The 13,524-nt window shown below is 37.3% G+C and overlaps 4 protein-coding genes across 4 annotated transcripts; all 4 read left to right on the top strand.

Moving 5' to 3' along the window:
• Positions 1 to 451: 451 nt before the first annotated feature.
• On the top strand, positions 452 to 1,854 carry MONOS_18380 (uncharacterized protein; the record flags this gene model as incomplete). The annotated part of the gene is made up of 2 exons (XM_067871396.1): positions 452 to 1,420; positions 1,480 to 1,854. 2 exons carry the CDS (start codon positions 452 to 454, stop codon positions 1,852 to 1,854), a joined length of 1,344 nt encoding a protein of 447 aa, XP_067718800.1.
• A 176-nt stretch (positions 1,855 to 2,030) lies between these two features.
• On the top strand, positions 2,031 to 2,546 carry MONOS_13634c2 (uncharacterized protein; the record flags this gene model as incomplete). Its single annotated transcript, XM_067866353.1, has 1 exon — positions 2,031 to 2,546. One exon carries the CDS (start codon positions 2,031 to 2,033, stop codon positions 2,544 to 2,546), a length of 516 nt encoding a protein of 171 aa, XP_067718799.1.
• A 2,780-nt stretch (positions 2,547 to 5,326) lies between these two features.
• MONOS_18379 (uncharacterized protein) lies at positions 5,327 to 6,922 on the top strand. The gene is made up of 2 exons (XM_067871394.1): positions 5,327 to 5,461; positions 5,531 to 6,922. Exons 1-2 carry the CDS (start codon positions 5,328 to 5,330, stop codon positions 6,636 to 6,638), a joined length of 1,242 nt encoding a protein of 413 aa, XP_067718798.1. The 5' UTR covers position 5,327; the 3' UTR covers positions 6,639 to 6,922.
• Positions 6,923 to 9,912: 2,990 nt separating this feature from the next.
• Positions 9,913 to 13,452, top strand: MONOS_13636 (putative DUF214 family protein; the record flags this gene model as incomplete). The annotated part of the gene is made up of 7 exons (XM_067866355.1): positions 9,913 to 10,040; positions 10,092 to 10,281; positions 10,336 to 10,434; positions 10,576 to 10,815; positions 10,978 to 11,049; positions 11,240 to 11,394; positions 11,595 to 13,452. 7 exons carry the CDS (start codon positions 9,913 to 9,915, stop codon positions 13,450 to 13,452), a joined length of 2,742 nt encoding a protein of 913 aa, XP_067718797.1.
• Between the last annotated feature and the right edge of the window lie 72 nt (positions 13,453 to 13,524).

The following is a 13,524-nucleotide window of genomic DNA, read 5'->3' as shown; positions in this document are numbered from 1 at the left end:
ATCCATCAGAGCGACACAATCATTGTGAGCAATGTTAATGGATCTGATGAGAGGCAATGTGGAACAAACACATTTCCATGTTATTCAATTGATTATGGACTGATGCATCTGACTTCTGATTTTATGAGTCAAATGATTGTTATTGGAGAGAGTGTGATTGGTGGTGAAATAAGTCTGAAGGAAATGAGTTTGAGCTCGAAGAGCAGAGAAAATTACAAGGTTGAAGTGAAACCAAGTATTGAAAAACAAAGGATTCTTTGATTTCAACAATTGGAACAGTTTCATTGGTGAGAGTGAACTTTGTGTTTGATTCAGATTTCATTTTTCTCATGAATCACTAATATCACCAGAAGGAGGACTTCTTGAAATGATGAATTGTTCATTTGACTCAAAACAATCGAATGAAGAAGGAAATGCTGCTTTTGCAAACATTCCATTTCATCTAATAAATATGGAAAAAGGAGAATTACAACTTGATGGATATGCAATGTCAAATCTCATTCTTCAAGAATCTGCTTTGCATCTTTCATCACCACTTCCATCAGCAATTTATTTATTCACGATTTGTGGTTCAACATTTTTAACTTCTTTGATAGATATTAATGAATGCGGTCAATTGAATATGGACAGATTAAAGGTTGAAAGTATCTCAATTGCAAGTAATGAAGAATCATTGATGTCATGCTTTTCAATGAAAAAGACGATACAGTTGACAAATTGCACAATGGGAGAAACAACCACAAAGACCACAAAAGGAAAATTGATGAAATTGGAGGATTGCTTGGATGTGAAAATGGACAGTTGCATTTTCGATGGAATGACAAAGGAAAGAAACGAGAAGAATTTGAAGGTGGAAGAGATGTGCAGATGGTCAGGATCTCTTGTGGATATCGCCAAGAGTTCTGTTTTGATGAAAGACACAACAATCTCGAATTCAGCTGAAGGAGGAATAACATTGAGTGGAGGAAATATCATGATCGAGAAAGGAGAGTTCATGAATAACAATCCTTCAATTGAAGAATATCCATCATTGAGAAGGAATATCATCTGTTCAGATTCAGAAATATTGAATATGATGAGTTTGAAAGGAGGAGATGGATTGAAGGATAATACTTCACTTTGGATATTGAATGAAGGATGCAGTTTTGAAGGTGTTGTTTCTGAAAGAGATTCATCATTCTTTATTCCAGTTCTGGAGAGTGTGGAAGCAAAAGAATCAACAGATAGAATGAAGTTGACATTCAAAATGATGCCACTTGTTCCATGCAATCTGTCATTCTCAGTTGTGAAGAGGAAGGGAGATGAGAATGAGATTGAAAAACATGATTTTGATTCAAATGGATTTCTATCAGAAAGGGAAGTTGAAGGGAGTGTGGGAAAAGGTCTTATCAGCAGTTGTGGAAATGAAATAGAAATGAGCGTGCATATCTTTTTGGGAATGCTGATTCTCCTTCATCAACAAACTCTTTCATTCTGAAGAACAGAAGTGAAAGTCAGGCAAATGGAGATGAAAAATCTGTTGAAAGCGGAAAAGAAGGAAAATCGATTTGGACAATCATTGTGATTGTGCTCGTTGTTATTCTGTTGATCGTTCTTATTGTGTCTGTTGTTTTGGCAGTTCGATGGAGAAGAGCAAAGAATGAGAATAAAGATGTGAGAGAGATTGTGAACGATGAAGTGAAAAAGTATCCGAAAATGGTTGAGATGGTGACGATGGAGATGTTACCTGAGGCACAGTGGAGAAGAGCAGAAAGAGAGGCAGAGACGAAGAATGAAGAGAGGATGAAGAAGAGAATATATGAGAAAAGCTTGGGTCATTCAGAGTCATCAGAGCATTTGTTGAGTGAAAGTTGACCAACAGAATTCATTCTGGGGAGGGATTCAGACAAGATTCCTCAATGGATGCTGGAAAAGGTTGTTGAAGAAGAGACAAGGAAGAGAACGCCATCACCATCCATTTCATCAACTTCAACGATTGATTCAAATTCGACATTTGTCGAGGGGAAGATCTGTGCCCAACCACCTCATCAATGTCGAATCTGGTGGATGCGATGGCTTGTTCATCCCCACATGAGGAGCTGATAGTGGATCTGAGAGATTCATTGTTCATGCTGCTTCATGGAAGGAACAAGACAAAGGAAATGGCAATTGGCACTCCGAAGGAAAGAGAACAAACAGCTGCTCAGATCCTGTTCTGGGTTGCAAATCTTGCACTTAATTCATTTGATGAAATGGACAATCCCCTTTCATCTCTTGTAAATCTGAGTCCTCACATTGTGTTGTTCTCCGGGCACATGGTGATCTGCATTGCGATGCATTTTGATAGTTCTTCACAAGATTTGGATCCATCATCCATCTTGTCATCAACTGTTGTTACATCAGCAAGTGATGATGATGATGATGACTCTCTGCCATCATACGCATTTGAGGATGAGGAAAGCTTCAAAAAAGAGTGCTTGAGGCGGAAGGCGCCTGAGCTGCTGATCAACAGGAACATGGGTGCAGCAAAAGAATCAGTCTCGTTCTCTATTGGGATAACACTGTGAGAGTGCTTGACATTGGAGATCCCGTTTTGGGAGTGTGAGGCTGAGACGGTGGGGAAGAAGATTGTGATGGAGAAAGACCAGATATGGCTGCAGTTTGCGCTCTTCTTTTTGTGAATTGGTCAAATTGACAGTGAGCGAGAAGCAAGGAGCAAGGCCAACACCGAGCGAACTGAAACGAGAATTCATCCAAAGATTTCCAGCAGGAGCTGTGATTCTCACTATATCCGATGCAGTCATCCACCAGGAAGGATATCCGGAAAACTCAAAAGTGGAGCAATCCGGATCTTTGGCTTCCTCAGAAATAATGTTCATCAACAGTCAAAGCACTTTCACCTGAATGAGCTGAAGAATGATTAACATCAAAGTTGAAGTTATTAATGACAAAAAATGAAGAAACAAAGATGTTTTTGAGAGATATGCAACCGAAAAGAATGATGGCTATTGATAATAATCGAATATCCAGCCAAGTTTTCAGCGTGAAATCCAGACTGAAAAGGAAGCAGATATTCCTTTTCAATCCATTTTTATTTTGAGATTTTCATGGAATAGATGTGTATTGGGTCTTTGATTTACAATAATCCTGCTCATATAGATAATAGCAAGCATTGTCTTTTTCACTTTTTGTTGCTCTTCGAAGACTCACTTTGAAAGCCAAATAAGTTGTGAATGCTTTCTCAAAATAGTTTCAAATCAGAATCATTGCAATAACTTTAAAGTCCTTGAATCGCATTTGAAAATTCTGGATATTTTTTTTGATGAAAGCTCCCTTTCAACATATAATTTCAATATTTCGCGGATCTTGCAAAACTGGCAATTTGAATTTCTTTCATTGAAAAAGGGCAGCAAGTATGAGACAAAAGCATCCATTGATTTGATTTTTATCTTATTTTCAACTGCCTTCATCTCTTTTATCTCTGACAATTTCCTCTCTTCTGTAATCGCTTTCTGTTCCCTTCATTTAGAATTGCACCAATTGGATGATTTTTCATTTTTCCATTGAAAAATACCTGAAAAGTTGTTCTTCCAATTTCATTCTTTTCTTTTGCAACTTTAAGTCCAATTTCGACTTTTCTTGATTGATGCCTTTTTGGAAGCAGGAGAATCATTCGCCTGTTCAATCCATCGAAAATCGCAAGATCACAAAGAAAGATTCTCACCAAATATGAGACGAATTGCAAAACATTCAAAGGATAAAGAAAGAGTTGAAAAAACTGAAATCAAGACAAATAGGATCTCAAAAACAAAAGCACTCAGAAAACAAGCAAACTTTAAATTCATCAGTCAAGAATCAGCAAAGAAATTGTTTTTACAAAAACACTCCTTTGTCCCCCAAAAATTGAGTGAAATAAAGAAGAATGAACATTATTTCCCAATGTTGAAGAACAAACATGCCAACATTGTTGCTTCCATTGAATATTTTGCCTTTAATAAACCTTGAGATAAATTGTCGATATTTTTGAGCAATTGAAATCTGTGGCTGTTGGCCTGTTGTGAAGAAGGAAAAAAGACTCATAAAATGCACATTTTGAATGCAATCAATTGGCAAACCTTGAATTAATTCTCATTTATCTTCGTTCAGAGAGCCCACGTATTTGTTTCCACAAAATACTGTTTTGCGATCTCTGGCAGAATGCAAAAATGGTGCAGAAACACAAATCAACTTCCTTGATCTCTCTTTTTTTCTCTCAGAACCGAAAAGGGATTTTGTCTTGAGCCAATCAACAAAGCCCAAAGAATGTCCTCTCAAATTTCAATCTCTATCTCAAACAGCTTGTTTATTTCAAGTTGCTTTTCTTGGTCTCTATGGCCCTATGGACAGTATCTGCCATGCAAAGGAGTCATTCATGCAAGTTGAGGCAAACAGCCAGATTTCGGAATAATGATTTTATAGGAATGTGTTCGTGTATCCAGGTTGATAAGAGTCAATGCTATTGAAGCCTCTCAGCTTTGCATGTGGTCATTGCGCACCCAGGTCGGACATTTTGACAAGAAGTCATCTCAAATTGCCAAATAATGCAAAACGACTTGAAAATTTGATTTCACATCCAATAATACCTTTTCTCACTGAATGTCACCAAGTGCAAATTTTCGTATCACCGCAAACAGGAACGAAAATTGATATGAACTGTGTATTTTCTTGAGCAACAAGCCAAGAATGGCTTCAAAAAGATATCTGTCACTGTCCTTTCGGTTTGCAGAAATCAAAAATTAAAGAAATAACTCAAAATTGTTGGATGTGCATTTCTTTCTTTCAAGCGTATTTCTTTGGTTTCTTGTGAAATTTCCACAGAGAAAACCGAATTTTGAATAAATGAAACATTTTGCAAATCACTGAAGAAATTCACAATTTGCATGCGCACAAATCAATAGAGCAATGGCATTCATCGAAACTTGAAAGTTATGTATTTTTGTGAAAATTTTGTTTCCTTTATATAATCGTTTTTGTTTTGCCTAATCATAATAAATACAAAAGACACATCAAAATGATTTTGGCAAGCTGGTTTTTGTGTAATAAAAACATTTTTCACAAAAATAACTTTTCAAAGTCCTCTCATGTTCTATTCCCTTAAGGGTGTGCTTATGAAATATTCAGTTAATTATTTATTGGTTAATATAAATCTCTGATTGAAGAACGAAAATCTGAAGCTCGAATTTTTTCCATTTTTTCGATATTTAATGTCATACGCATTTTTGAGGAAAATCAAAGCAAAATAAACGAAAGAAAGAAGAAGAAACGATAAAAAGAAAGAAAAAATTAGCGCCCATAATTAATTAAATAGAATGAGCAATCTTATTGATCCTCTGATTACCCCGTATTTGAAGGATAAAATGTCTATGCTTGTGGTGGGAGACGTTCATGAAAATAGTACTCGGTTCGTAGAACTATGCACATGGCTGAAAGATCATAATGCACGGTATCCTAAAAAGATCTTTTTTAATTGTTCATTTTCTATTTTTACTGGGTGAATTTTTGTTGTCCACAGATATGATGTGATTGCCTGCACAGGAGACTTTGCGAATTATGATTTTGCTCACCCGTTGAAAAACAAGGAAGATCCACGAGAAGTGGAAGATCGCACAAAGGCAAAGCTGGCAGAGCTCACTGAATATGCGCAATGTGTTGTTTTTGTACCCGGAAATCACGAAGCCCCTCGGTATTATTCGGAGCATTCGGAGCTGCTTCCAGAGCGAGTGATTTATCTTCATGGGAAAGCCGTTAAGCTGTGCGAAGGGCTGATTCTGGCAGGCGCTGGAGGTTGTCCGCCAGGGTACATGGAAGGCGATCCAGTTATCAGTGGCGTACCGTTCACTTCGGACAGGCAAATGGGTGCATTTCTGGCCGAGTCATTTGCTGATCTTGTTTCCTTGATAAATAGGCAAAACGAGCCCAATCAAGAATCTGCTTCATCTTCATCCGCCCCTTCACCTGATTCCTCCGCCGAATCTTCTGTGAAAGTGCAGCATTCATCTTCGAACGAGCTGAATGTGAAAGATTCTGTTGTGTTTGTGACGCACGTGGGGCCACTGCACTCAGCTACATCGTTTGGAATCAAACATAAGACAAAGCGAACGACCACAGGGTCCTTGAGCCTTTCGCAGTTTTTACTGTGCAAAAAACATTCTGCGCTTTATTCGCGCACAGCGCTGCTTGTGCATGGGCACTCACACTTTGGAACAGGATTTATGAAGTCGCAAATTGTTCACAAGGCATTGGAGCGTATTTCGAGGAAAGAAGGGTGGAAGGAAAGAGAGCAAGAATCAGAACGCAGAGGAAGTGAAAGCGAGGATGATAAAATGAAAGGTATTGCTACGGCTTATGAAGAGCTTGAGGGTAGCTACAAGGAGAATAAGGGATGCGAAAAAGGAGCGTTCAAAGAGAAGAGGGAGGAAATAATGGATGGAGCAGATAAAAGCATCAAAGAAGAAAAAGGCGAAGAAGAAGAGGAGGAAGAACTTGTTGGGCCATTGCCTCCGATTTTTAACCCAGGGGCACTGACTTACGGAAAATTTGGGAGTGTTGTGCTGCGACGTGAAGAAAGCGGTTGGAAAATAGAAACAATAACACTGCTAAATCTTCCTTTAGCATTGTGATAGGATTATTATATTTTTCTGTTTTGCTGATTTTCTTTTCTTTTTCTTTTCCTATTTTTATGTGTTTTGATTTTTTGTTGCGTTTGTTCGATGAATTGTGAATAAAACTTTTTTTATTCAAATAATCAAGTTGATTAAATTTAATTTAAGTGATTAGAATAAACGATGTGTAGGTATGGAATAAGCACGACTTTTTTTTTAAGCATAGCCATGTTTTTCAAGTCTGTCTATGGCTTTACACCAGTTTGCGATCGTAAAAAGACATCAAGAAATATTTGTTTTTATTTTTTGTATTTATTTGGGGAAAAATCTTTTTTATTTGGCTGATCCTTTTTGAAATGGGACGAAATTTTTTGCTTTCTTATTTTTGTTCCATTCTACTCTAACAAATATTTTTTCTTAAATTTTGAATTATTCCATATTTTTTTGGCATAGAAATGAAAGACTAACAATGATAAGGTTGGAGAAAAAGTTTGGAACAAATCGTTGTTTTTTTCATAAATAAAAAAATATTTCCCCAAATCATACTTTCGTTCGAGTTTTGATCAAAAAAATTTCTTAAAGGAATTTTGAAAAATTGAACTAAAACTGTTAATACACGTTGTTCATGATGTTGTTATTACAGAAACAAAATTTTAACAAAAACCCCATTGAGATTAAAATTTTGATCAAAACTCGAACGAAAGTATGATTTCAAAAAGGATCAGACATTTTTGCTTATTTAATTTTCAGATCTTAGAAATTTTTAATTAATTTTGAGATCGTAAGGTTGCTTATTTTCCTGTTGATTTTTTTTATTAAAAGTTTTGGAAATAACCTGCAAGTTCAACGCTATGAAAAATCATTAAATAGGCTGAAATTTTTTGCTTTCAAAATTTTGTTCGATTCAACATTTTTGAATCTTTTTCGTTATTCAAAAATTTCAATATTTTTATTTTTATTTTAATTTTTTCATAATAATGAAAGACTTACAATGAAATGAAAGCAAAATAAATAAATTAATAAAAATAAAAGGTTTGGAACAAATCATTGCTTTTTTCAAAGAAGCTAAAATTTAACCGTATATGCAATTTTTTCATAATTGTGTTGCAGGATCAGATTTTTATTACTACCCAGTTTTTTATATGATCCCAAATTCTAATCCAACATTGCTTCAAACAGAAACTTATAAATATGGATCGAAATTTTGTGCCTTATGCATTTTGTTCCATTCAATATTAACAAATATTTTTCTAAAATTTTATTATTTTTCGTATCATTTTTGCACTTAAATCAAATTCTAATTATGATACGACAACATAAATAGTCTGGAATAAAACGAAGATTTTCTCATGAATGCAAAATTTTTATTTCATTTCAAATATAATTTTTTTAACAAATGTTCATTATTACAAGACTGAATGTTTAATGTTTTTCAAAATTGAATTTCGAAAATAAAGATACAGATTGTGCAAAAATACCGGACAAGACCGATTTCTCAATAACCACTTAAAGAGAAAATCTGATAATTTTCTTCAAAATACATCTCATTGATACAAACTCACGTGACAAACAAGACTTTGAGGACAGCTTCGCTAGTGCTCAGAAAAAATCATTATTGAAGTTTCGGAGAAACATAAATTCCTATTTTTCCGATGTTTTTGCAATAATTTTTTCTGAGCACAAATGAAGCTGTTTCGAAAGTCTTGTTTGTCACGTGAGTTTGTATCAATGAGATGTATTTTGAGGAAAATTATCAGATTTTCTCTTTAAGTGGTTATTGAGAAATCGATCTTGTCCGGTATTTTTTACACAATCTGTATGTTTTTTTCTTTCTTTTCTTTTTTTTTAAAGTTTCTTTTTTTGATTAATTATTTGCTCATGTTTCCACAAGCTTGTACTGTTGCGAGTTCAACTTGTCAGTATTGCTTTTTATCTTTCCTTTCTAATTTTTTCTATTATTTCTAAACTTAAGAAACTCATTTTCTTTCTGTTGTTTTGATACCTAATAATTTTTCAAAACTCAAATATTCATCAAATAAATATATATGGGTGATTATTTTTGAAATCATATCTTTTTTCGGGGTGTTGATTTTTCAAAGATTGAAAGTTTTTCGAAAGAAATTTTTGTTTCAAAATAAAAATAACATGATAATTGTTTTTTAAAATACAATTGTTTCAGTTAAATGAAAGATTAAAAATGTTTTGAATAAGTCTTTTCACTCTTCTATGTTTTTTAATTGTTATTCATCAAATATATTTGCACCGAAATTTTTGTTAGAAAAAATATGATTTCAAAAATAATCACCCATATTTTGGGGAAGATATGAACTTTCAAGCTTTTTTTGCACGAAGCATGAAATATTTGTTTAGCTCATAACTTTATAAAATATTATCAGATTTCATTATAAATTGGATTTTCATATCTGTTAACAGGCATCATTGAAATCATAACATAAAGAAAAGAGACATTTCGCGTATGTCAAAAAATGTACACATTTTTATTGTGTTTTTTGATCACAAAAAGTTCATCCACAGTTCATAGTTTTTCAATGAAAATACCTGAAGTGTATAATTTTACACCATATGGGTTATTCTTTTTGAAAAGTCACAAATGTTTAATATCTGGGTTAAACAAAAAATGAACTCATTTGACCATTTTTGTAAACAAATCCATCAAACGTAATCATTATGCAAATTAAAATACGCAGACCTATTTGATGCTGGAATAAGTGCATAATGGAGAAATTCATTGGATTTATTTTCTAAAACGATCAAATAAGTTCCTTTTTTATTTCACCCAGATATTAAACATTTGTGACTTTTCAAAAAGAATAACCCATATAATAAAATCATGTTTTAAATACGAATGAATAAGAAGTATTATGCGACTTTTTCTGGAAAATTGCACATTTCAACCAGCAAAAACTTTTTATAAATTCGATTTATCGAAACTGTTTCATTAATTGGAAATGCTAAATTTTTGAAGAAAGAAAGAAAGAAAGAAAATAACTCTCCAAGAAAGTGATTTATTCCGAGCAATAATGTTTTGTTTTTGGTGAACAAAGCTTTCACGGAAATCTTGGGCTTGATTTGTTCCAAATTCCACTTTTCCTGAGCAAATGCAACTTATTCGTTATGAATTCATTTTTCCAAATGATCCATCCTTTTCGTCAAATATCCAACATGATAATTTCATAATGAAAAAATAAACGTTTGCGTGCGAATAATGATCTTTGCATAATTAGCATGAAAGGTTTTCTCTTTTCTGTGGAAATAATTATTTATAAAGACAATGGACAAATCTATCCAAACAAACAAAAGCAAAGGAAAAGAAGCATATGCGTATTTTCGCTTTTATCTGCTCCAAAGTTGGAGGGAGATGAAACGCAACAAATGTAGTTTTTGTTGGGGCATTTTAGGGTTTGTTGTGATTTAATGCTTGTTTTTTGATATCGCGTTTGCGTTTGAAAGATGCTTTCTTGTGAGCTTAATTATACCGATTGTGTTGGGCTTGGCTACAAAGCTCCCTGAATTAAATTATTCAATAAACATTCCATCTTATACTACTCCTGACATGCTTATTGCACCAAAACCTCAAACGGACGCCATGGGATTGAATTTCACACATGCAAAAGAAATACTCGATCCTCTTGGAAAAGAAGTTTGGCGTTATTGATAATTTGCATCAAAAAGCAGAAATATTAAAATTGAAAAGTTTTCCATGTGTTCGCCTCGCATAAAAGATTTCTTGCAAATAAGCCACAACGGAGTTGGAGACACTTGTAATTTTATGGCAATCAACAGCAGATTTGAGGTTTCGACTTTTTTCCACTCTCAATAAAAAATAAAATGAATTTCTTTCTTTTTTTCTTCTTCTTATTCCTCTCATGATTCATGCACGGCATTTAAATGTGGTTGTTATTATGCTCACTTACTATGGATTTCCGTGGCTCAGAAGCAATATGACATTGGCTGGAGATGGAATCTTGATGCAATTCCAAAAGGGAAAGTTGTTTTTGACGGGCCTATTTATAACTCTCTTTTAATGAAGCCTGGAGACACCATAAAAGTCAACATGAACATCTCGAGGATTTCTCCAATAGCATTTGATGTGGTAAAGAAATATTCTCCAGGCAATCTGAAAGACATTGCGAAGTTGCTGGGGAAATTGACCGTTCCATTTGAACTGGCTGAGGTTTGAAATGAAATATCAGAGACTATTTCAAGAAATCTATTTTGTGGCAACACGTTTATTTATGTTGCATTTTGAAACAAAAATGCCTTTCCATTTATGAACATGTTTATGATTTGTTTCGCTTGCTTCGTTCATTTGATTCATATTATTGTTGCTTTGAAGGTTCATGACAGCATTGACCAGACAAGTGCTTCAGCGAAAATTGTTGCAGAATTCGATTCCGTTTGGGAGCATGTGTGATATTTTGGCATTGATCATATTTGCGATTTTAATGATTTTTGGCATATTGTTTTATGACAAATATTTCTTTCTTTCTTTCTTTCTTTTGTTGTTGTTATTGCTGCTGCTGCTGCTGCTGATGATGACAACGATACTGTTTTTTTGGCCATTCATGCTTTTTTTTATTCTGTGTGCAATGCCTCAGATTGTTGACAACTTTCCGCTTTCTGTCTTGGATGTTGTTGCAAAAGAACATTTTCTGGAGGCAAATCTGAGTGACTATGCTTCTCAAATGGCATGCACGTGCCAGCTGCCGAGAAACAAGACTTATTTGCATGCAGACAGTTCGATGGTTCAACGGTTTGCTTGGATTTGTGTGCAGCTGTCGCAATAATGAATTAATTCTCATTTTTCTGGGGGGACGAAATGCATATTCATTTCTCAATTGGTGCTTCTTTTCATTTGCGAAAACAAATGAATGATGACATAAATACATTTACTATATTTATATGTGTATTCACATTAATTGAATGAATTTCCTTCTGCTTTGCTTCGTTAAGAAAGCTGAATTTGTGGTCAACGGGGGTGCTTTTTGCATTGGGATCGGTGGAGCTCGATGCCTCGCTGCCGATGGCGCCCGAGAGCGACGCGATGTTCGAAAGCCTGCTGCTGCTGCTGATGGGGGTGCTGGTGGTTGTGCTGCTGGGGGTCACAGTGCTGATTATCTACTCGCAGATCCAGCGGTCTGTCGACGGGAGAGCATATGAGCTGGGGCTGATGCGGGTGCACGGGATGGGGCGGTGTGGGGTGGTGATGCTTGTTGTGATGCAAGGGCTGATGTATGCGGTGCCGGGGATTGTTGTTGGGGTTGCTGGAGCGCAGGGGATAAATGCAGTTCTGGTGGGTGCCATCACGAAGAACCGAGGCATTGAATTGGGGGTGGCGCTTCCAGCGTGGTCGGTGGTTGTGACGATCTTGGTTGTGCTGGGAGCGACTCTTGTGGCCTCGTTCTTCCCGATCCGCACAGCGCTGTCGGCGAATCTGCATGACTCGATTGATGTGCAGCACACAAACGCGTCAGCTGTTCTTGTCACCATCGAGCGGAGTGACTCGGTGCATCCGTCGTATGCTCTGCTTGTGGATGGCGCGATTCTGGTGGTGATTGGCGGGTGTGTGTATGTGTTCTTCCCTCTTTCGCTGGAGTCTGGGAACGTGGCGATGCTGGTGGTTGTGCTGATTGGGCTGATGATATGCATCATGGTTGCGCTGGTGCTGCTGTGTGTGAACTTCGAGTATGTGTTTGAGGCGGTTGTGTGCACGGTGTTTCTCTTCTGGGAGAAGTCGGCAGTGAAGAAGATGGCGCTGAAGAACCTGAGTCTGCACAGGCTGAGGAACCGGGGGACGACAGTGATGTTTGCGCTGATCCTGTGCTTTGTGTTTTTCATGGATGTGATTGCGAACACAGTTTTGAGTGCGATCAAGGCGTCGGGGTATCAGCAGTATGGGTGCGACTTGGATGTGCGGCCTCTGGCGTATGCGTCCACGTTCCCCTTTGAGAAGTACGAGAACTGGAATGGCTCAGTGTTTTTCCCACCGCCGCTGTTCCACCGCAATGTGACGTCGCGTGGGTTCCGAATGGAGAACTTGGAGAGCATCCAGAAAGTGCTGGATGAGTACAGCGATGTGGTTGAGTCGTATGCGTTTGCGAGCTGCTTGCTTGCTGGGCAGCAGCGGGGCGGCGGGGCTTCGGTGCTGCTGACGAACCGCGGGAGAACGCACCAGGAGGAATATGAGCTGATTGCGCTCTCGCCGAACTTCAGGGCGGCGACCGACGAAGGCACGTGGCATGTGGATGGGTCGCTGAATGATCGAAAGAGGATGGGCGGGGACGATATTGTGCGGCAGATGTATGCAAACTACTTTGAAGCGCCGATTGGTGTTGTGTCGAAGGCGTTTGGGAAGGCGATGCAAGCGAAGTTGGGGGACAGATATGTGCTGGCGAAGAATCTCAGCGCGGATGCCTCAGTGTACTTGCCGTTTTACTCGAACACGCTGTTCAGCGAGAGCGATCTGTCGAAGAACAAGAGAGATGCTGAAAGCACAGCAGGGCACACAAATCTTGCTCCGCTGTCAGCGATATTCAAAAACATCACGATTGGGGCGTTTGTCAGAGCCATTCCGTTTGTTGTATCTGAGGTCAAAGACGGCTATGGGGTTGCCCAGCTCCCCGTTTCTGTTCCGCTGCTGTGTGAGACCGTGTCAGACATTGGCGGTGTTTTCTCATCATCGGCATTTGACGACTTGTGCATCTCAGACGTAAAAGTGAAGTACAAGAAAGGGGCACATGCCTCGAGGACTGAGGACTTGGAGAGGTCAGTCAGATACGCAAAAGTCAACGACTCCGATGGCTGTGCCTAGGCTTCTTCATCCTCTTCAAAATATGATGGCTCCAGTGAGCATTCTTCAGAGTCCCCATCTTTCCAGAGCAAT

The sequence above is a fragment of the Monocercomonoides exilis genome (genome assembly GCF_001643675.1).
Source record: "Monocercomonoides exilis strain PA203 chromosome Unknown scaffold72-133335, whole genome shotgun sequence".
Taxonomy (NCBI): domain Eukaryota; phylum Preaxostyla; order Oxymonadida; family Polymastigidae; genus Monocercomonoides; species Monocercomonoides exilis.
The sequence above is the reverse complement of the archived record's forward strand: the minus strand, read 5'-3'. Positions and strand labels throughout refer to the sequence as shown.